The following is a 22,880-nucleotide window of genomic DNA, read 5'->3' on the forward strand; positions in this document are numbered from 1 at the left end:
AACGTCATATATACTACACAAAAAAAAAAAAAAAAATTTGTTACGACTACGAATTAAAAACCACCAGTAACAAGAACGGCACCATCATCGTCAAAGTCAAACATTGATGATATTTTTCTCAAATATATACGTATTTTTGTATTTATCTTATCTATAATTACTTATAATAATCCAATATGAACTTAATTACCTAATATAAGACCGCTTGGTCGAGGCTACACAAGACAGTGAAATTATGCGAGCTAAGATATAGACATTATATATTGTGGTGGTCATTAGTCATTACTGGGCGGTCCGCAATAGCATAAACAAGAAAGAAAATATAAATTTCAAAAATCTCTTACACAAAAATGTGAATTTTTTTTTCTTTTGTGCTCGCTTAGTTGGACTCTCTTTTTTTGGTTTATGGTTAATATCAAAATCTGAAAAAGTATTGTGTTGTGAAGAGATTAGACTTTGTTTGAATGAAGAGATTGGTATAAGTATCATATTCTAGCTATGGATTTTGGAGACGTCCTCGTTCAAAGCAAGACTGCGTTACACGTAACGTCGACGGAAGAAACGAGGTTTCAAAAACTAGCAAAAACCGTAGAGAGGTCTCAATCCATGAGTAGATTACCAACATTATCATTTGGTCTAAGTTGACTTTTTAAGCACGGCCACAAAATAATAACACGTTCCTTGTTTTATTGGTAACGAAATTAATTGTTTTTGAATAAAATCTTTGAGGAAGAAGTAACGATCGATAATCGATATGATTTGACTCTGGACGTTAATTAGTCTTTTCATGGATTATCCATAGAAAATTCTTATTTAGGAAAAAAAGAGAGGAATAAAAATCAAATGTATATGAAGAGGTAATCACCAATTTGAGTACTATCACAATCTACTCGTTTGACAAAATTACATCATGAATATACTTACAAAATACTTAAAAACAACTATTCGGTTGACGCTATTCATCACCTCCATAGGGACATTTTTGGTTTTTGTTGACATTTTTTTTTTTTTTTTTTTTGATAAACTTTTGTTGACATTCGTAATGACACATTATGATGCTCTCACCTTCGCAGAGACAAATTATTTGCTTAAATTTAAAAGATTTAAAGTGGGCGAAAACAAAATCAGATTTCTAAAATGAAAAAATAAGTATAATCTGTAATCTTGAAGCAACCTTCCCTGAATGAACTGATTGTTTCGAAATTTCAAAATCAATATAATTAAGCCGATTTTAATCTAATTTGTACATGACCAGCAGTCATGTTAGTTAAGACCTATTTCAAAGCAATCAATACCTATTTTAAAATTATATGCGGCAGTGCATATACATGTGTTAGTTAAATACATATAAATTCTAATCTAATCTAAATATCATATGTATTAATTAATCATATCTTAATCATATCTATATGTAAAATGAACACACATTAGTTGTTAAAATTCTCACGCAAAAGAAAAGAGGTACAAACAAGTAGTTGTAGCAATAATAGATAGACTTTAATAAAGATCGTTAAAACCTCGTTATCCAAAGGACGTACGAATATTAAATTGAAACTTTCTCATTTTAAGCAATGAAATGAAATATTCGGTTTTCCTCAATAGTTTTTTAAGTATAAGACTATTGATTACTTATAATTCAAGTTTCCGTTTGAGGCCCGCAAAGACTTTGTTTGGCTGTCTTCGTTTTGTTCTCGATCTTAATCATTTCAGATTGTGTTGTTATCCATCTCTTTATCACAAACTAGGTGTTGCCAACACCATTCGCATAACAAAATTTTGTCTTTGTCCAAGTACTTAAATGGTACTTAAACCATGTATAAGCACAACTAGACTATTAAATAAATAAGAAAAATTTGATATTATGGACTAATAAAATGTATAAAACTTAAACTGACTATATTATGGACTAATAAAATATAAAATTTAAACTGATCTCTAGCTTATGCACTATATTGCAAATTTTTTAGCTTGACACGACGAGACTAATACTTTCGAAATATAAGAAGAGGAAAAAGATGGCTAAAGCTTCTAAATTTGATAGCTTATCGTGATTTTCAAGTAATCATTAGTAATTTTCAGGTGAATCTACTTTAATTCTTGTTTACGAAAATAAATACTGTTTCACTTAGTTATCAGAAAATATTCCAAAATCAAGACAATTTATTTTCTAGATAGTTTCTTAATTTTTGTTAACATATATAGGCATATATATTATGAACAAAAAGCACAAACCGCATGCCTGAGAATTGAGAATACATATATTTTTCTTGATCGTCCCTTATTTTTACTTGTAAATAATCTCTCTACATTTAATTTAGTTGGTCGATTTTCGTTAAATAGTGATTTTGGATCGTAATCTTTTGTAGCGAATTTTAAAGTGCTTACAATCTCAACATATGAATCTTCATCAAGAATGACTTGGACAAACATAAGAGTTTTTGCTAAGATAATAGTTTAAGAGAGCCAACAACAAACAGCACACAAGAATTTTATGCAAAGAATGTGAATGTGAATGGAGTACACAAGAAACTTTGAAGGATTTGAGTAAGTTACTTGATTCTACAAAATTGGGTGCAAATACATTAGACTTGAAAGAAAAGCGGTTGTATTTTAAAATTTTAGAAAAAAACAAACAATACTTGAATTCGGACCCGACCCGAACATAGAAAATATCCGAACGAGTCATAGATGTATAAACCCAAAATCCCGAACCAAACCTGAACGTCCAACCCTCATATTAAACATCAAAATATCAAACGATTAAATGTAATGAACAGAGTTACAAATCAATAATACAGATGAATGATGTAATGAACAGAGTTACAAATCAATTTATTAATGTTTGTATTTAATTGTAGATATGAAAAGGAAGATTAGAGTTTATTGTCGTATAAGACCTTTTAATGAGAAATGGACTTCAGAGAGCGAAAAACAAATGCTCACAGTTGTTGATGAATGTACACTTGAGTTTCTATGGAAAGACGACAAGAAGAAGCACATATATGATCATGTATTTGACATGCGTGCTAGTCAAGATGATATCTTTGAAAACATTCATCAACAACCTTTGGCAACTTTGGAGCTCCGAGTATAGTAAAATCTTATATAAACCCGTCATTTTTTCTGTGACGTTTAGATAGTATAAAATAGGTAAAAGAAATTGTCAAATAATCTAAAATAGGTGAAATAAATACATAAAATTGTGATTTGCTCACGTTTTGGGTTGTCAAGAGAGAGACATCATATTACACCAAAAATTTAATCAAAAAGGACTTTTTTTTTAAGGTTAGAACCATCAAAATGCAACGCTTGTACAAAACATATTTAGAAAACTATAAGATATGAGTCTATACATGCATATAGATAATATCAAAACAAAACATATACATCCTTATAAAACATATAAATGAATGAAAACAAAATACACCACTATTTCAATTAAAATTGTTTTTTTTTTTGGTATAATATCAAACATGATTTTGAAATATCAAACATAAATAAATATTATGATAAACTCGGCGGTCAAAGAAAACTCTACAAAATTATAATATAAATCAGACAAATTCGAGAAAATATGATAAAAAAAAGTTATATGTGGATGAGATAAATGAGACAAATTCGAGAGATATGATAAAAGGAAATTATATACTTTTAAAAGATTAAAGTTGATAAGCAAAAGAAATAGAGATTCTTTATCAAACAAAAAGAAAAAGAAAGAAATAGAGATGGTGACGTGGAATCGGAAATATGAACTTCATCGGAACAAAAGGAGACTGTGTTGGCGAGAATAATAGCACAAGCGTGATCATAATTCATATACTATCAAGTATCAAACATGCCATTCTTTTTTTTTCTTTCTTTATTCTCAATTTTCTTTGTCTTGGGCCATAGATTTGGACCCAAGTCTGGTGTAAATGCTAATTGGGCCACCCATGGAACACTTGGTCATCATGTTTGTCCTACTAGTCAGATTAAGAAATAGAATTTTAGTTCGTTCTACAAAAAAACGCTCTTGTATTTTAAGATTTTTAGAGAAAATAAACAAAGAAGAATTTAGTCAAAGCAGTAAAAAAAAAGAAGAAGAGAAGATTTGGTTAACGACGTCGTTTTCAGAATATGTTAATTTTCCCAATCAAGTCTTCGATAAACCCTAGAGGTCTCATCTCTCTCTTTGTCTCTCAAAATTCACACCGGCGATTTTGAGCTGGTTCTCTGATTGGCTTAATACCAGAAATTGAATGGCCGGTGAATCAGCAGATGCATCGACCATTGCGACTCTTTCCTGTGCTCGCTGCGAGAAGCCTGCGCATCTTCAGTACGTAATTACCCTTCTTTCTCTTCTTCTTCCTTTCTATTTGACTTGCATAGATGGTAGTCAATTTAGCTCCAAAGTTCGAATCTTTAATCGATGTTTTCGATAACTGTTGCTTTTAGTATATGTTTGAGGAATGAGATACGTAGTTTCATGATTTATGGCTCTTGATTCGAATTGAACTCGCAGGTGTCCGAAATGCATGGACTTGAAGCTTCCTCGTGAACAAGCCTCTTTCTGGTATGTGTCTTTCTTTTTAACCTTTTTGATTTGGCCAGTCTATTTTTTCGAAGCTTTAATTTTTTGTTCTTATTATCGCAACAGCACTCAAGAATGTTTCAAGGCAGCTTGGAGCTCGCACAAATCAGTACATGTGAAAGCTCAGCTGTCTTCAATTGCCACCGGTGATCAGAACTCTGATCTTATTTCTCAAGGCTGGCTCTATTGCGTCAAGAAAGGCCAGGCTAGAACACTTAAGCTTCCACACTTTGATTGGACTGGGTTTGTAACCAAAATTTCCTCCAACTGTTATTTGTTGATTTGATGTAATGTTTTTATCTTGTTACTTTTTTCTTATATCTTCTTGCGTTTTTGTAGGCCCCTAAAGCAATATCCCATATCTACCAAGTGTGTTGTGCCTGCTGAGATTGAGAAACCTGACTGGGCAATTGATGTAAGTGCCGTTACATTTTGTGATCTGAATTTATTTTTCTGCTGCACTAGTATCCCACTGCTAGCAAAGTTGAACTCGAGTTAATTCGACTTTGATAGTGTAATAGTTATTTAGCTACAAATGGCTTAGTCTCAAGAATTGTACTTTTATATGAGTTGTTATTACCTGTGGTATGTCTGTGTAGGTCTCACTTGTCTTGCAGTGAGTTTATAGTTTCTAATATTCCCTGTTAAGATTTCTAACATTTTTTTCAGGGGACTCCCAAAGTTGAACCGAATAGTGATCTACAACATGTTGTTGAGGTTAGTGATGCTTTGATACATTAGCCTCTGCTCATTGTCCTGAATTCGGAGCCATGGACACAAATATCTCATCTCATTGTCACTAACAAGTTTTTTTGTTGTCTTGTAGATAAAAACGCCCGAACAAATCCAGAGAATGCGTGAAACCTGTAAAGTTAGTGTTATTTTCTTTCTTTCCTGTAATGCCATTGGACTACATTTCCCTCTGATCTTTTTTCTAGGTTCTTATTTGAACATATTCTGTTATCAGATTGCCAGAGAGGTCCTGGATGCAGCCGCTAAGGTGATTCGCCCCGGTGTGACTACTGATGAGATTGATCGAGTTGTTCATGAAGCAACTATTGCAGCAGGTTTGTGTCTTTTAGGATTCACTGTTTACTTGAATCTTTTAGTTTTTCTTATCCTTTTGGGAAGTCCATCACTCAAGTTCATCACACCAACATTATAACTATTGTATAATCTTATGTTCTGGCAGGAGGATATCCATCGCCCCTCAACTACTATTTCTTTCCCAAATCTTGCTGCACGTAGGTACTTCTTTTGTGTCTACATTATTACCTCTACCATGTTTTCCCTCTGCTTCTAAAGTCTATGTTCTGAATATTCCCTTTCAGATCTGTTAATGAAGTAATTTGTCATGGAATTCCGGATGCTAGGTATGCTCTTACTATCTAGACCTTTTTGAGCCTTTCTGACAAAATAGCTAAAATGACCTAGGAGATTTTACACTAATCACTCGTGCTTTCATTGCTTCAGAAAACTAGAAGATGGTGATATAGTAAATGTTGATGTAACAGTCTGTTATAAAGGTTGCCATGGTAAGTTTATCTCCTGCAGAAAGATTGATAATTTATCGTATTTTTGTTACCTGTTGAGATATGCCGTCTCATAGAATGAATTATGGGTAGGTGACCTTAATGAGACATACTTTGTTGGAAATGTTGACGAAGCATCACGTCAACTGGTTAAGTGCACATACGAGTGCCTGGAGAAAGCCATAGCAATTGGTAGGTTCCAAGTTCTTACCTGTTCTTAGCTTTTATGTTTTAACTGTAATCTATGTTAAAAATTGAGAAGAGATGCTAAGACTTTCTATGCTTTGTCTCTTTCAGTTAAACCTGGAGTAAGATTTCGTGAAATCGGAGAGGTAGTCAATCGCCATGCTACAATGTCTGGGTTATCAGTGGTAAAGTCTGATTTTCTTTGTTTGCAGTTTACGATGTTCACAGCATCTGTCTGTCTACTTAAAATCTTACTTGTGGTTGAACAGGTGAGATCCTATTGTGGTCATGGTATTGGAGATCTCTTCCATTGTGCCCCAAACATTCCTCACTATGCAAGTATCCTTTGTTACTTTAGAATTTCGTGACATGGTATGTTGTTGTCTTGTTAGTCTATTCCAGTGTAAATGTCCTTAACCTCAAAATCAGGAAACAAAGCAGTTGGAGTGATGAAAGCAGGTCAGACTTTCACAATCGAGCCAATGATCAACGCAGGTGAGTTTTTTTCCCATTCGTGAAATTTTTAAATTTGTTACTCCCTTTACTAACATAAGGACAATGTCATGATAGGGACATGGCGGGATCGAACATGGCCTGATGGATGGACTGCAGTCACCGCAGATGGAAAACGCAGCGCTCAGTTTGAGCATACCCTCTTGGTGACGGAGACTGGTGTTGAGGTTTTAACAGCGAGGCTTCCGTCATCACCTGACGTATACCCTTGGCTTACCAAGTGATTAAGTGTATGGTTCCTTTTTTGTTGTGATTCATTGGGGTTTGATTCGTAAACTTTGGAATAATAGCGTCATCTTTTCGCCATTATAGACCATTTGATGTTGTTACCTTCTTGTCTTTATTTATGTAATTTGATTATTACTTTGGTTTTGAACTTTTGATTGAAATGTAAGAAACCTATTTTTATCAGAAACTGAATCGTAAAGACAAAGTCATACAGTTTCATTTTTCTTTATATCTTAAGAATATTATCACCATGACAACTTTTTTGCTATAAAATCAGCCCAAAGATGCTACTGTCATTGAATCACAGAGACTTGCTAGTTGCTACTGTAATTGAATAACGATCCCAAAGATGTTGAACTCGAGATATTAGTTCTTTCCTTTTCTTTTTCTGAACAATAGATGATGAATACATATAGGCTTGCTGAGAATATAATTATAGCAAAGAGGAAATAAAAGTTGCACAACAAAGTGGGAAGCTTTAAGACAGTTCCTGAGATCCTTCACTCAAGGACCTTCACACCTGAAACGTAAACTCGGCTTTGAATGACACTGCCACCAATCCAAAACCCAGGCATGACCATAAGACCAACTCTTGGGTTCTCTTCTTTTTCATCCACAACTATGTTCTTCACAACACTTTCCATGTATGAATCAGAGAACTCACTACCCTTTTTCACTTGGAAGATCTTTGCAGCTGGATCAAACGAGTATGCAAGCCTGTGCAAGATCCATACCGTCTTTGCAAGTTTTAAAAAGGCCTGGTAAAATGCAGTCCTCGGGTGCCCACCTCCTGTCACGTAGTCACGCTGGTCTAGATTTCCAAAGAAAGAAGCTTCCATCTTTGGGTGGACCAAGATGAGATACTTGCTCCTGCAGAATATACCAAAGTTGGAATCAGGGTTTGTACCTAGAGCATCTAGTGGATCCATGTCCTTCAGAGCAAGAAACTGGCGGAAGAAGGTGTCTGTGTCATCATCGGCCATAACCATTGCACTCTCTGAGTTTACTGAGAAGTTCTTCTGCTGAAACCCACTGAACATCCTTTGGCATATGTATGATTCAAATGCATATTTCTTGTGAGGCCTCTTGGCGTAAACAACGTCAGGCTCAATGGAATTGGCTGCAGAATCAAGATCCCATCCTGCAGCTTTCATCATGTTGATTAGCGGCTTGGAGAAATCGTGCACGGCTTTAGCAGCAGCTTCGTAAGTAGATATGAAGAGTTCAGTGGTTAAGTCAGGAAATTGCAAATTGCCATCTCCACCAGAACCTTCGTTTGTAGACATTCCCCTTAACTTAAGATTCTTCTCAAGCTTAAGCCGTTTCTGGTTTGCTTCGTCGATCTTCTGCAGCATCTGCGTGATCTCGGAATCCTTGTTCTGAATCTCAGACTGAAATTTCTTCACCATGACCTCATAAGTCTTCAACAAACTCTGCTGTTCTTGGATCTCTGCAGCTAAACGAGAGTCTTGTGGAGAGACACATACAGGCTTGGGGTTATTCTCTCTGTAGAAATGCTTCAGTTCCGAAAGATTCTTGAGTTCAGAAATGACAACTTTATCCGCTGCCTGAATCTTCTCGGGATCGTAAGGAGTATGAGCACTTTGAAGCTCGATATAAGCCGATTTCAAAGACGAGATGTTTCCAAAGAGATTGGAAATAAGTGCTTCCATAGCTTCAGGATTCTGATTGATAGACTCTTCCATAGGTTGAGGATGGACTTTCTGATTGTTATTGCTCTCACGGAGTTGGGTTTCTTTCAACCCACTTGGTAGCATACTTGAAACCACCAAACAAATTGTATTCTCCTAATCTCTCTAAATCAAACAAATTTCTCCTGCAAAAAAATTGTTTTTTTTTTGTTGTCTCAGAATCAAACTTGTGGAACAGAAGACTCAATTTGAAACCTTTTGTGTTTACAGATCTCCAAGTGAATCATCATTTCAATGTAATATTGCATCTGGAAATGTAGATTACGAAGCTATGGAATCATCTTTTCACAAACCCTAAAGATCTTGCTACAGTGTTCATTTCCAGAAAATTTTCACAAGTTTTGCAATTTAGGTTTGTGATTAGAGAAAGAAATGGAGCAAATGAATCTAGAGAGAAGAGATCGAAAACAAAAGAGAGAGATCACCTGGATTTGCGACAGACAAAAGAAGTTTCGCGACAAGTCAACTAACTTTTGATCAGCTTTCACGCCAAATAAGTAGATGAGAACGAAACATCAAGCTCACAGTCGCCGGAGATTTAGCCGGAAATACAGAGAAAGGTATATACTTTTCTAGGAAGTGAACGGAAATGGTAAAGCTCATCATTATTTCTTCTTGCTTAAAACCTCTAAACCAGGACCCAATCACCATGGTCCATTCAAACCGGTTCAATATTTCGGTTCGGATTTAAACCGGATTCGGCAGCAATCCAAACTCATCTTCTCGGCACAGCTCAGCGCAAGTTCCCGTCTTTTTCTCTTTCGGTTCAGTGTGAAATGGTTCGTCTGTTTCTTACACTTTCTCCGGCGATTCCCCGATTCAATCTTTTTCCTGGAATCTCAATATTAGCGACTAAACTTAGAACCAAAACCCCGGCTTTCTCGTTAATATCTCCTTCATCTTCACCCAATTTTCAAAGGACACGTTTTTATTCTATCGGAACAAGAATCTACTACTCGTTACCCAATAGCGAAAATTCGAATTTTGATGATACTTTGGTTGTTCTGGGTATTGAAACGAGCTGCGACGACACTGCCGCAGCTGTTGTAAGCCCGTTTCTTCTTCTCGTCGTTACTTATTTGTGTTAACTTACATTAGTTCACTGCTCCTTTCTGATGTTGGAATGTGTGGTTTTCAGGTGAGAGGTAATGGTGAAATTCTCAGCCAAGTCATTTCTTCTCAGGTAATGAACACTCCGTTGCTTTATTATCGGCAAGTAGATTCTTTGGCGTGCATTTCATGTTTACAAGACTCCACTAATCACTTGAATACACAGTTTTGTCTGAGAAAGCCTTTCACTTTTAAAAATTTCTATCTTTTATATAATTCGTTAAGTTTCACCTGTTTTGATCTCGGAATTGGTGATATCAAGGCAGAATTGCTTGCCCAATATGGAGGCGTCGCTCCTAAACAGGCTGAAGAAGCACACTCCCAAGTTATCGATAAGGTAGTATAGACGTTTCATCATTACTAATCATTGCAAGACTCAATACCTCTCAAGTATCTAGATTCAGTCCTTGTTCAGAATTGTTCCAGATACTTCATTTTGCTGTATATGGTTACTTCGTTGGGGTTTGATGCTAACGGCAGAAAAAATGTGTATTCATTTGTTGCAGGTTGTGCAAGACGCGCTTGATAGAGCCAGTTTGACCGAGAAGGATCTCTCTGCTGTTGCTGTTACCATTGGACCTGGTTTGAGCCTCTGTCTACGCGGTAAGTTGGAGGAAAAATGTATTCACTCTTAAGAGTAATTTGAAATCACAGGTAATGATTAAACTTTTCCTCTTTGAGTCATACAGTTGGTGTGCGAAAGGCTCGTAGCGTTGCTGGTAACTTCAGTCTCCCAATTGTCGGGGTGCATCACATGGAGGCTCATGCCCTTGTAGCTAGGTATTGATTAGTGTGTTTACTTGATGTTTTTGCTCCCATTTTGAGATTTATGAATTGCTCGTCAGCTTTTGATTTGTCATTGTAGGTTAGTAGAGCAAGAATTAAGCTTTCCGTTCATGGCATTGCTTATATCAGGTATTGCTTAAATTGTCTATTTCTTAAGCAGAATCAGTTTCATAAAAGGGTTTAGGTTTCTATCTAAACAGCGCTGCCACTTTTTATTTATTAAGGAGGGCACAATCTGCTAGTTCTTGCGCATAAGCTTGGTCAGTACACACAACTTGGGACTACAGTAGATGATGCTATAGGTGAGGCATTTGACAAGACAGCAAAATGGCTCGGTCTTGATATGCGCAGGAGTGGTGGACCAGCTGTTGAAGAACTTGCTCTGGAGGGTGATGCAAAGTCTGTTAAGTTTAATGTAAGTGAAATTGTTTACTGGTTGGTTAGATATCTTTTTCTTCTTCTACTCAATGTTCACATCATTTGTGTGATATTGTTTACCTTGTTTATCAGGTTCCAATGAAATATCATAAAGATTGCAACTTTTCTTATGCTGGTTTGAAGACACAAGTGAGGCTAGCCATTGAAGCCAAAGAAATGTAAAATAGTGAGATCTTAAAATCAGCTTTGGGAATTGTTTATCCGAGTTATGTCACATGTGCTGAAGCTTTGTGTTACAAAAATATTGGTCGTTTGCTGGATTTGCAGCGATGCTAAATGTCCTGTCTCTTCTGCAACAAACGAAGACAGAAGAAACCGTGCTGATATCGCCGCTTCTTTCCAGGTAGAAATCAATCTGTGGTAGTAATGTTCTAGTGAAATGCTGATTTGTAAACATGTTCAGTTCATTTGAAGCAGCGAGTAGCTGTCTTGCATCTGGAGGAAAAGTGTGAGCGAGCTATAGACTGGGCACTAGAACTCGAGCCTTCTATAAAACATATGGTGGGGCTTAGGGAAAAAAAAACCCTCTGTTTTGCTTGACAATACGATTCTAGACTAATATTGACTAATCATCAGGTAGTCTCTGGTGGTGTTGCTTCAAACAAGTATGTACGACTCCGACTTAATAACATTGTCGAAAACAAAAACCTGAAACTTGTTTGCCCTCCTCCTAGCCTTTGCACAGACAATGGTAAACAGAGTTTGAGATTCTCCTACTGATCAAATTAGAGATGCAGAGAAAAGAAATTAACATTTCACTAATCTCTTCAGGAGTAATGGTGGCTTGGACTGGTCTCGAGCATTTCCGTGTAGGAAGATACGATCCACCTCCACCTGCAACTGAACCTGATGATTTTGTGGTACGGTTTTTAAACAAAGGTCGATACGTTGAAATATTCTATTGTTTGAAATATGAAAATATTTGAACTTTCTGATTGATGTTTTGTGGGTTATGAATTTAGTATGATCTTCGACCAAGGTGGCCTCTTGGAGAGGAGTATGCAAAAGGAAGAAGCAAAGCTCGTTCTATGAGAACTGCGCGGATTCACCCTTCACTTACTTCAATTATCCGAGCAGATTCTCTTCAACAACAAACATAAACGTAGCAAGAAAGATAGTCTTGTCTCTCAAATCAAATCTTTGTCTCTCAAATCTTGTAACCTTTTCACTGAGGAACAAACGCTTTTCCGGTTAATTTAGTTTCGTTCAATCAGTGGTCCCGGTTAAGCTAAACCGTGGTCCTCAGAATCCTTATCATTCTTCACATCGATTGGTTCTCTGTCTTCAATAATTGATCAAACGATTAAACTCGTTCTCTCTCCTTTCTAATTCTGAAAAGGCTTGTTTTTTTAAAAAATTGCTCCATGTGTTGAATTAGAATGTTACACAAAGATGGTTAACATCGATGGCAAAAACGAAAACAAGGGAGTGGAAGGAAGTGACGAATGGTGGTGACTAATGATAACAGTTTTATTGGATTGTAAAGTCACATGTAGCACTCCAAAATATTCCAAAATTTGGTATAATACATCTAACCAAATCAAAAAAAATATTTTCTAAAATCTTAAAAATTCACTGCAATCACCTTCAAATTCTCCCAAATCTCTCCAAATTTAAAATCCATCAAACTCTCCTAAGTGAATTTTTAGGACTATGATATTTTAATTCTTTAGTGCTGACCTCTAATAATGTTAGGATTATGATATTTTATTAATATATACCGCTAATTATTTTTGCTATAAATTATTATATATCATAAATTATTATTTATTAATTTACAAAGAGATTTTTTTAAGTGTTTAAATTTTATAAAAATATGAATTGAGAAAATTTTATCAGAATAAAACTAGTGTTTTATATGTTATTAATTTTTTAGTTTTTGAATTAAATTTTAATATTTAGAAGAAAAACTCTTTCGACAATAAGTTTCAAAAAATTTAGTAATAACCACCATTAAAAAACACAGCCAACCAACACTGCAAAAAAAAAACATTGTTACCATCTAGATGATAAGCACCTTTCTCCACAAGTGGTATTTTTGGTGGAGTTTGGGGTCGGGTCTGCTTCTTCATGTGCTCGCTTCTTGTGTTGCGACGCCAGTCAACATCCCAAATTCATAACTCAGCTTCTCACACATTAACAAATATTAACGTCTTAGCATTGCCGCCCAATGAATCGCTCATTAACATTGTTAACTTGTGGTTTATGTAAGGAATGTATTGTTGGCAAGAAGACAAAACCCTAATAACATAACCCAATGCACGAAGTGATTTGTTGGTACTTCGATATTCTTCTAATTTACAACCATAATAGTCCGACTTTTTTACTCTCTGAACCAGCAAAATCTAGAAAACTCAACTGCAAAATAACGAATAGAGAATCTAATATCATATACGATTCCACCATAAAAATTCATCATTTCTCATATTATTCAAAAAAAGATCAAGTGAACTTTCTATGCACATAATTCACCTAACTCTTTATGAAATATTCATAATAATTCAGAACAAATATATATCCATGAATGTTTTTTTTTTGTCTCAAACATAAATTTTGACAATGCATATGGAGTTTCATCATTTATTTTTGTCTCAAATTTTACCAATTATTTCACTTATTCAATTTTACTATATCTACCATTTTTTCACTTAAGTATGTAAAGATATTAGTGATTAAACTCATTCAATATTATAATAATCTTTACTATATAGGTTTTTCATTTAAGTATATAAATTGATTTCTATGATTTTTAATAATTTAATTCATTAAGTAATCTAATACAATACCATCTCTTCAAACAAGAATATACTGTATATGCAATTGAAAAGTTTTCTTACATGAATTTTTTTTTTTTTTTTTACCTTTTCACTGAGGAACAAAAAACGCTTGTCCGGTTAATTATTGAATCAATTTCGTTCAATCAGTGGTCCCGGTTAATCTAAACCGTGTCTGGTTCATTTTACATTTTAATTCATTCCTACATTGATTTGGGCGGCGTAAATCGCCGGCGATTCTCTCGCGACTACAGTTATGGAGGCATGGAGGTTACCGTTATCGTCTTCGATTAGAGGAAAGCTGATATCGGCTGGTTATACTTCTCTGTCATTGATTTCTTCGGTTTCTTCTTCTGATCTCGCTCGAGGTGAAATGTTGCTTTACCCTAATCTTACACAGAAGAGTAGAATCTATTGTTCGTATAGGTTTTTTTTTGGGTCAAATGCTGTTTTTCTCTGATTTCCCAGTAAACCTCAATCGATTAGTCACGGGTTGAGCTTTAGGGTTTATCAAATTCTGATTATACTATTTAGTTTCTTGTTTAAGGCTTATTTCTGGAATAAATCTATTTGTGTGTGTGTGTTTTGAGGAAAAATGTGTCATCTTTGTTATCCTTGGTGTGTGAGCAGATGTAAATATCACAGAGGAGGAAGCATTTGAGATTTTAAGGATGGCTAATCAATCCTCAGGATCCAGTTCTTGCAATGGAAGCCGTTCTCTCATAAATGGTAACTCCTTGAAGCTCTGTTGGGGTTTTCTTCTTAAATGATTCACTGAAGGATTCTCTTTTTGAACTTTCTAACTAAACAAAGGAGCAAAGAACGCTTGGGATATGCTTCACGAGGAGGAGTCTTTGCCGCGCATTACTACATCTTGCTCTGATCTTGATAGCATTTTGGGTGGTGGAATAAGCTGTAGGGATGTTACAGAGATTGGTATGTCATCTCCATTTTTTTCTTTCTCTGGTCCAATTTGAGATCATTAAGTGATTTAGTCGTTTGCTTATTTTCTCAAAGGTGGGGTACCGGGGATTGGCAAGACTCAGATTGGGTAAATCCGCTTCACTGGTTTCCTCTACTTTCTCAGCAGAGTTTACTCTTCCGTTAACTTCGATTTGATTTCAGGATCCAGCTCTCTGTGAATGTTCAGATTCCTCGTGAGTGTGGTGGTCTTGGAGGGAAAGCAATATATATCGGTATGTTTCTTTAGTAACGATGACTAATGGCTTGGTTGATCACTTACTTGGTTGTTAATGCCTGCGATTCCCAAGTTTTTGTATGCTACAGATACAGAAGGTAGCTTCATGGTGGAGCGTGCTTTACAAATAGCAGAAGCTTGTGTAGAGGACATGGAAGAATACACAGGATACATGCATAAACATTTTCAGGCAAATCAAGTACAAATGAAACCCAAAGATATCTTAGATAACATATTCTACTTCCGTGTCTGCAGTTACACCGAGCAAATCGCTTTGGTCAATCATCTTGACAAGTTCATCTCTGAAAATAAAGATGTAGGTATAAAAATTTAAGTTCAACTCCGAAATCCATTGATCTTGTTGCTACAAGTATGTTGTGACATAATTCAGCGGTCACTAAGACTCTCTTTAACCTTTTATGGTTGCAGGTTAAAGTTGTGATTGTAGACAGTATCACGTTTCATTTCCGTCAGGACTTTGATGACTTAGTCCAGAGGACACGAGTTCTCAGCGAAATGGCTTTAAAGTTCATGAAGCTTGCCAAAAAGTTCTCACTTGCGGTAAGAATGTCCGCAAGAAATGATCTAATTCACAATACATCCTTGACTTAATCCGGATTAGCTTAAGTAGAGGTTCCATCATAAACTCTTAAAGTCCTGTCACAGGTTGTGTTACTAAACCAAGTGACCACAAAGTACACTGAAGGCTCGTTTCAACTAGCGCTTGCATTAGGTGAACCAAACTCAAATCCACCATCTCAATTTGCTATTATCATCATCATCATTCATTTGTTATGATTCTTAAATGTTCAACTTGTGCTGTTTTCAGGCGATAGCTGGTCTCATTCATGCACCAACCGAGTCATTCTGTATTGGAACGGTGATGAACGTTATGCGTATATTGATAAGTCCCCTTCACTTCCTTCAGCTTCGGCTTCATACACTGTAACCAGTAGAGGTCTAAGAAACTCCTCCTCAAGTAGCAAACGGGTCAAGATGATGTAACGACACACCACAAGGTCCACAACACAGTCACAAGGACATGAGTAAGCTTTCCCCGGTTTAGCTTTGGTTCGGTTCTTGATTCGATTGAACTGCCTGCTTTAGGGTGGTCAATACCGGAGTTGGTGAATTAGTGACTAAATGTATTTCTTAAATCTAAAGCAATTATGTTCTTCACCTACCCTTGTCATGACCATGGCTTTTGCTTTACACACCAACCATGCCGCATTGTCCATCTTATACGTGTATTCTCTTTTTGACTTAAAATTAAATTATGTAACAATTAGCGTAAAAAACAATGATAAGTTGAAAATTAAACCAAAAAATTATGTTGGAATAAATTGTTAAAGCTGTAGAGGATCTCAGCCGTCAAGATTGTGTCCTTTCTGAATCCAATGGCTTCTACTTCTTCTCTAGTGCTCTCACAAGCTCTCCTTTACACGAGCCATCTCTCACAATGGCTCTGAAAACTGCGTCTCTATACCAGCTTTCTCTGGTCTCAGAACCACTTCCCAACGCACCATCTCTTCCCGTCGACGCAACGCCTCCACGATAAGTCGCTCTCTCCGCCCTCTCGTTCGTGCAGCCACCGTAGAGACAATCGAAACAAGTTCTGCATCGTCCCTGGTTGATTAATTGGTGAACACGATCAGGTTTCTGGCAATCGATTGGAATTGACACGTTTGGAGCAAGTGCACCAGCAGAAAAGCTTTATAAAGAGTTTGGTATCACCATTGAAGCTATGGTTGAAGCAGCTAAGTCACTTATCTAAAAAATATCTTACAGGTACTACTGAGGTTTGCATTTGAAGTAAGAGACATTCCATAAGCATTATCTTCTTTGTCCAAATAAAAAAGGATGCTTTTATTTTCTTGTAACTAACATAGTTTTGATCTTTGTAAACAACAACTCTATATTGTACTTTTATGCTTGATTTTATTTCGCAAAAACATGTAATCCTGACATGTTCTGCAATGTTGAACTTCTATCGTCTCAACTAGTCTTACATATACTTGTAGTCTAATTGATTGGTTTGTCTGATGATTAATTGACCATTAATGTAAGTAATATTAGGAAAATGTATATTTTCAGTTGTGAAATCTAATGAAAAATAATTAAAGAGTAATTCCCTTTATCCGCAATGTTAAATTTCAACATCTTTCGCTTTTTTTCTCATCAACATATTAATTTTAATTCAAATAGTACAACGATAGTAATAATACACAATTATGTTATTTAAAGAAAATTGCTATTCTTGAAAACGATAATAAACATTTAGGGTATACTTTGATTGATAACAAAATTAAGTAACGAATATAAAAAGTAGGCCGACCAAAAAATATATGTAAACAAAAGTTCATGCATGCATGTATAGCACAGTGACACTTTCCAATTTCCATAGGCGAAAAAAAAATAAAAATTAATGGAACTAAATAAATAGGTAAAAAATTGGAATGGCACGGAATTAGGTCCTGCATCTTTCCAATTTTGTTTAATTATTTATGGAAAAACAAAAGTGCCTTGTATTATATATATTGGTTATTTTTCTGTTTCTAGGGCTATAACTATACCAAGCCACAATGGAAGATTCACAACCGTGTACATCACGTAACCTAGATCATGCCGGAAACTCCACAACAAGCATTCCTCTTAAACTCACCTTCGAGATACTATCGAGGCTTCCGGCGAAATCTATCATCAGATTCCGATCCGTATCGATGCTCTGGCGCTCTATCATCGACAGTAAAGATTTTGCCGACGCCTTTCTGACTTGGTCAAGGACTCGGCCTCGTCTCCTTTTCAGCTTTAACCACTTGGATTCCCGGAAGCTTTTCATCTTCTCAGCCCCTGAACACGAAAAATCGTCCACAGTTGTAGCAAGACACGACATGACGATCTCTAATCTCGGCTACAACAAGAGATATGACGCCTACCCCTACTACATCACATGTCCCCCCGTGAACGGTCTGATTTGTTGCACACGTGGCTCATCAATCGCTGTTTGTAATCCGACCACGAGACAGTTGTTGATACTGCCCAATGTCAGAGCCAACGGAAGAGTCACGCACGCACGGCTCGGGTACGATCCGGTGGAAGATGAATACAAAGTATTGTGTGTGATGATGATGTTAGATGGACACGAACGCGGTAGAAGAGGTATAAAACTAGAACAAGAACATGTCGTTTCAACGCTGAGTTCTTGTCGACCCGAATGTTGGAGAAGGGTCGAGACCCCCACCGGAGAGTCTTACACAGATGTAGAAGGTGGACTTTGCATCAATGGTACTATATACTACGGAGTTGGACATAACACGATAGCTAGATTCGATCTTAGATACGAGAAGATGATGTTTATTCAAGCACCGAAAGACGATGATATCACAAGTTGGAATTTTATAAATCACCGAGGGAAATTTGGAGGAATAGAGTATGATTACTTGTATGATGAGATGCGTTTGTGGGTTCAAGAGAAAGAGGAGTTGTGGAATAACATGACTTGCGATGTAATCCAAGAGAGTTGCAGATTTTGGGTTTAGACGTATCCATGGAATTGGGAAGCATGATCGTGATATCTTGTGTGTTTCCAGGTTACATTGAGAATATCATGTGCCTTTCCATGGTACATTGAGAATATCATATTCTTAAAGATAATTGAAGATTACTTGTGATAAGTATATTCTGGTTCGGTTTCTTTTAATTTATGTTAAGCATTGGTTTCACAACTACATCATTAGACACACTCATGTGAGGATTAATTAATACTCCAAAAATAGCAGATTCAACATACAACGTGCAAGACCAAAAACAAATGATTCATAACTTGTGAATATCTCCAAAGAATCATAACATAAGAAGCTTTTTTGGAAACAAGAAAGATTATCCACAAAAAAGCATATTCCCTTCTCGAAAAGCCCATTATCTTTCTTGAGGCCCAATGTAATATTTCTTTCACCTACCGAAACCAAAGCCTCTCGACTAGTTGACGAAAACACCTAATCAGCGCACGTGTCATATTATAATTGGATATGATAAATGCTCGTTAGCATCGCAGAGTCATTAGAGTTGGGTTGGTGAAAGATTTTGACGGATGCCTTCTTCTCACCAACTCCCTCAAAAGTGTTTATATTTGCAAAGCCGCCAAAGTAAACGAAAGTTCATAAATTTCATTTCTGTGATCTGTGATTAGACCAACAAATTTCTGAAATTTTGCGTAATTGGAGGAAGATAGAGTTGAAAGATCAAATTTTTCAACTAGTTTCTCAAAACCCCATTTTTCGATTGCTTCAATTGAAGTTCTTCAATGGCGCAAGTTAGCAGAATCTACAATGGTGTGCAGAACCCATGTGTTATCTCTAATCTCTCGAAATCCAGCCAACGCAAATCTCCGTTATCGGTTTCTCTGAAGCATCCACGAGCTTATCCGATTTCGTCGTGGGGATTAAAGAAGAGTGGGATGACGCTAATTGGTTCTGAGATTCGTCCGGTTAAGGTTATGTCTTCTGTTTCCACGGCGGAGAAAGCGTCGGAGATTGTGCTTCAACCCATTAGAGAAATCTCGGGTCTTATTAAGCTCCCTGGCTCCAAGTCTCTGTCTAATCGGATCCTGCTTCTCGCTGCTCTATCTGAGGTATATATATCACTTCGTTTCGTCCTTCTCTGTAATCTGAATTTGGATTAAAGATAGATACTTTACCATTTTGCTATGGTTTTATAGGGAACTACTGTAGTGGACAACTTGTTGAACAGTGATGACATCAATTACATGCTTGATGCGTTGAAGAGATTGGGACTTAATGTGGAAACTGACAGTGAAAACAATCGTGCCGTAGTTGAAGGATGTGGCGGCATATTCCCAGCTTCCATAGATTCAAAGAGTGATATCGAACTTTACCTCGGTAATGCAGGAACAGCAATGCGTCCACTTACCGCTGCGGTTACTGCTGCAGGTGGAAACGCAAGGTAGATTGAAGGAGTTGATGCTTCTTGGTATTTGATGTTCAAGAGAATGGAGCTTGTGTTGATTTTTTTCCTGATCCGTTTATTCCAGTTATGTGCTTGATGGGGTGCCTCGGATGAGGGAAAGACCTATAGGGGATTTGGTTGTTGGTCTTAAGCAGCTTGGTGCTGATGTTGAATGTACTCTTGGAACTAACTGCCCTCCTGTTCGTGTCAACGCTAATGGTGGCCTTCCTGGTGGAAAGGTGAGATCTTGCAAATGGCATGTGTGATTTGTAATCTCTACACTTACATTATAAACACTTGCAGAATTGTGTGTTCATCATAGCCTTACTTGACAAGATTTCATCTTTTAGTTTGTTGAAAATGGATTGTTTGTAAAAAGGAATCAGTTTTTTTTTTAGTAGGTTTTAGTTTTCTTTCTTGATTACCTTTTTCCTTGTATGGTTTCTTTATTGACACATCTAACCTTTTTTTGCATTTGCAGGTGAAGCTTTCTGGATCAATTAGTAGTCAGTACTTGACTGCTTTGCTCATGGCAGCTCCCTTAGCTCTTGGAGACGTCGAGATTGAGATAGTCGATAAATTGATTTCTGTTCCATATGTTGAAATGACATTGAAGTTGATGGAACGTTTTGGGGTTAGTACCGAGCATAGTGATAGCTGGGACCGTTTCTTTGTTAAGGGCGGGCAAAAATACAAGTAAGAGTTATTATTCTCTTCCTTTTCTGAAATCACATACCTTAGATTGACCAAATAATGACTTATACGGTAAAATGATGCAGGTCACCTGGTAATGCGTACGTAGAAGGTGATGCTTCTAGTGCTAGTTATTTCTTGGCTGGTGCTGCCATTACCGGTGAAACTGTCACTGTTGAAGGTTGTGGAACTACCAGCTTGCAGGTAATATTTGTACACTGAATCATCAACGAGGCTGTTAAGTTTATAGTGAAATTCGTTTAGGTCAAAGTTTCATCTTTTGACAAGTTGTATGCAACATATTCGCAAGAATCTAAGCTCAATTTTTGTGATGAATCTCTAGGGAGATGTAAAATTCGCCGAGGTCCTTGAGAAAATGGGATGTAAAGTGTCCTGGACAGAGAACAGTGTGACTGTGACAGGACCACCTAGAGATGCTTTTGGAATGAGACACTTGCGCGCTATTGATGTCAACATGAACAAAATGCCTGATGTAGCCATGACTCTTGCCGTCGTTGCTCTCTTTGCCGACGGTCCAACTACCATTAGAGATGGTAAGTAAAAAGCTCTCTCTCTTATAATTTAAGGTCTCTCAATATTCATGGTCACTTAATTCTATTTGGTCAATATATATAGTGGCTAGCTGGAGAGTAAAGGAGACAGAAAGGATGATTGCCATTTGCACAGAGCTTAGAAAGGTAAGATTCTTCTCTCTCTCTCTCTCTTTTTGTTTATGGTGCTCATACTAACTAAATTCGCTTAAATTTTGCGGTTTTTGTGTTCAGCTGGGAGCTACAGTGGAAGAAGGTTCAGATTATTGTGTGATAACTCCACCAAAAAAGGTGAAACCGGCAGAGATTGATACATATGATGATCATAGAATGGCAATGGCATTCTCTCTTGCAGCTTGTGCTGACGTTCCAATCACCATCAATGATCCCGGTTGCACCAGGAAAACCTTCCCCGACTACTTCCAAGTCCTTGAAAGAATCACAAAGCACTAAACAAAAAACTTCTGTGTTTTTTTTTCTGATCCAAGCTTATCTGTTTCCATATTTCTTGCCTCTGTAACATTTTGCGTGTAACTGAACTGAGTGAGAATTGAGATGCAATTATTGAATCGGTTTTGGTCTTTAATACTCTTGTAATTAGTGTTTGGATGATGGGCCGACCAAGCCCATTGTGTCCCAGCCTGTTTTGACTCCAACTCTGTTTGACTCTCTGTTGTTTTGAGGCTAGAGATTTCAGGGAATCTTGCAATTTGGTAGAGTTTCACAAAATCACCTTTTTTTGCGAAATCACAATAACTGTTTGGCGTTCAATGGGAATTTGCCTCCAAAACCACCCACATCTAACACATTCAAAATCGCTACCACAAACGAATGGCATTGCCATTTGGATCCCTTACAATCAAGAAGATGGGCCTAATGGGTCACTCACTATTGTTTTGTCTTGGAATTTAAACTGCAATGGGAAAGAGACAAGAGAGTAGATCTTGGAGAAAGAGGGACAAAGGCACGGGGACATGTTATGCCAATTCATAAAGAAGAAAAAGAGGACATGTTCTTGTCTTATGTAATCAAATCTTCACATGGGGTCTTTGTGTGCCATCATTATTAGCCTTTTATTCACTTGTGCCTTTTTGCAATAATAAATATATAAAAGCTAAAACATATTCTTGTGATTCCAACAACTTTTTTGTTTATACATTTTAAAAAAAGTGGGTTTTTACTAAACCATGATTTTAACCCTACACACTTTAAGATCATGACTTGTACTAAAATGTCATATTTAGAGAATTGTTATGGTCAGATGTTTTGGAAATGTATTTTAGATCATTACTCGTTTTTTTAGATCAAAAGCACTAAAATCAAAGTTTTAAGAGCCCAAAATATCTCTTACACCATTCAAGGAAAACGTAAAAACATAGTAGGATTTAGGATCATCAACAACCTCTATTCAAATTTAGAGTCCATTTCTTATTTAATAACTATCCGCAAAACAAATCTATTAGTAACAAAAGTTAACTTTGGTTCCAATTCAAAAAAATTTGGGACGAGTGGCTTCCCGAAAATCTTGGAGTATTAGTATTCTCACCAATCAAATTTCAAGACTCGACAACAAATCTTTCGAAGAGTCAACAAACTTTTACAGTCAAAATTTTATTGTTTTATC

The 22,880-nt window shown here is 36.5% G+C and overlaps 6 protein-coding genes across 7 annotated transcripts; 5 read left to right on the plus strand and 1 right to left on the minus strand.

Moving 5' to 3' along the window:
- The first annotated feature begins 4,034 nt into the window (after positions 1–4,034).
- LOC9316234 (methionine aminopeptidase 1A) lies at positions 4,035–7,216 on the plus strand. The gene is made up of 15 exons (XM_002880121.2): positions 4,035–4,315; positions 4,502–4,552; positions 4,637–4,813; positions 4,910–4,985; positions 5,240–5,287; positions 5,397–5,441; positions 5,538–5,637; positions 5,763–5,814; positions 5,902–5,943; positions 6,044–6,105; positions 6,196–6,294; positions 6,400–6,473; positions 6,558–6,627; positions 6,718–6,783; positions 6,859–7,216. The coding sequence occupies exons 1-15, from the start codon at positions 4,239–4,241 to the stop codon at positions 7,023–7,025; spliced, it is 1,206 nt and encodes a 401-aa protein (XP_002880167.1). The 5' UTR covers positions 4,035–4,238; the 3' UTR covers positions 7,026–7,216.
- A 128-nt stretch (positions 7,217–7,344) lies between these two features.
- Positions 7,345–9,313, minus strand: LOC9316235 (IRK-interacting protein). Its single transcript, XM_002881957.2, has 2 exons — positions 9,167–9,313; positions 7,345–8,866 (listed from the first exon to the last, which is right to left on the minus strand). The coding sequence occupies exon 2, from the start codon at positions 8,805–8,807 to the stop codon at positions 7,530–7,532; it is 1,278 nt and encodes a 425-aa protein (XP_002882003.2). The 5' UTR covers positions 8,808–8,866; positions 9,167–9,313; the 3' UTR covers positions 7,345–7,529.
- A 108-nt stretch (positions 9,314–9,421) lies between these two features.
- LOC9318070 (probable tRNA N6-adenosine threonylcarbamoyltransferase, mitochondrial) lies at positions 9,422–12,386 on the plus strand. Of its 2 annotated transcripts, none has more exons than XM_002880122.2 (13): positions 9,422–9,787; positions 9,880–9,924; positions 10,114–10,188; positions 10,358–10,454; positions 10,541–10,631; positions 10,717–10,766; positions 10,862–11,052; positions 11,148–11,233; positions 11,343–11,418; positions 11,493–11,576; positions 11,652–11,766; positions 11,847–11,935; positions 12,038–12,386. In XM_002880122.2, the coding sequence occupies exons 1-13, from the start codon at positions 9,518–9,520 to the stop codon at positions 12,173–12,175; spliced, it is 1,407 nt and encodes a 468-aa protein (XP_002880168.1). In that variant the 5' UTR covers positions 9,422–9,517; the 3' UTR covers positions 12,176–12,386. The 2 variants fall into 2 exon arrangements, with proteins under 2 accessions (XP_002880168.1, XP_020883227.1); XM_021027568.1 differs by having other exon boundaries at positions 9,422–9,784.
- A 1,652-nt stretch (positions 12,387–14,038) lies between these two features.
- Positions 14,039–16,332, plus strand: LOC110229522 (DNA repair protein RAD51 homolog 3). The gene is made up of 9 exons (XM_021029956.1): positions 14,039–14,217; positions 14,480–14,578; positions 14,663–14,785; positions 14,867–14,900; positions 14,975–15,045; positions 15,137–15,363; positions 15,477–15,608; positions 15,714–15,780; positions 15,877–16,332. Exons 1-9 carry the CDS (start codon positions 14,106–14,108, stop codon positions 16,050–16,052), a joined length of 1,041 nt encoding a protein of 346 aa, XP_020885615.1. The 5' UTR covers positions 14,039–14,105; the 3' UTR covers positions 16,053–16,332.
- Positions 16,333–17,361: 1,029 nt separating this feature from the next.
- Positions 17,362–19,042, plus strand: LOC9316236 (F-box protein At1g30790). Its single transcript, XM_002880123.2, has one exon. It carries the CDS (start codon positions 17,630–17,632, stop codon positions 18,584–18,586), a length of 957 nt encoding a protein of 318 aa, XP_002880169.1. The 5' UTR covers positions 17,362–17,629; the 3' UTR covers positions 18,587–19,042.
- A 141-nt stretch (positions 19,043–19,183) lies between these two features.
- Positions 19,184–21,842, plus strand: LOC9316237 (3-phosphoshikimate 1-carboxyvinyltransferase, chloroplastic). Its single transcript, XM_021027129.1, has 8 exons — positions 19,184–19,677; positions 19,765–20,009; positions 20,098–20,251; positions 20,494–20,708; positions 20,792–20,909; positions 21,049–21,259; positions 21,342–21,403; positions 21,491–21,842. The coding sequence occupies exons 1-8, from the start codon at positions 19,351–19,353 to the stop codon at positions 21,707–21,709; spliced, it is 1,551 nt and encodes a 516-aa protein (XP_020882788.1). The 5' UTR covers positions 19,184–19,350; the 3' UTR covers positions 21,710–21,842.
- Positions 21,843–22,880: the final 1,038 nt, after the last annotated feature.

The sequence above is a fragment of the Arabidopsis lyrata genome (genome assembly GCF_000004255.2).
Source record: "Arabidopsis lyrata subsp. lyrata unplaced genomic scaffold ARALYscaffold_4, whole genome shotgun sequence".
In the NCBI taxonomy this organism is placed as follows: domain Eukaryota; kingdom Viridiplantae; phylum Streptophyta; class Magnoliopsida; order Brassicales; family Brassicaceae; genus Arabidopsis; species Arabidopsis lyrata.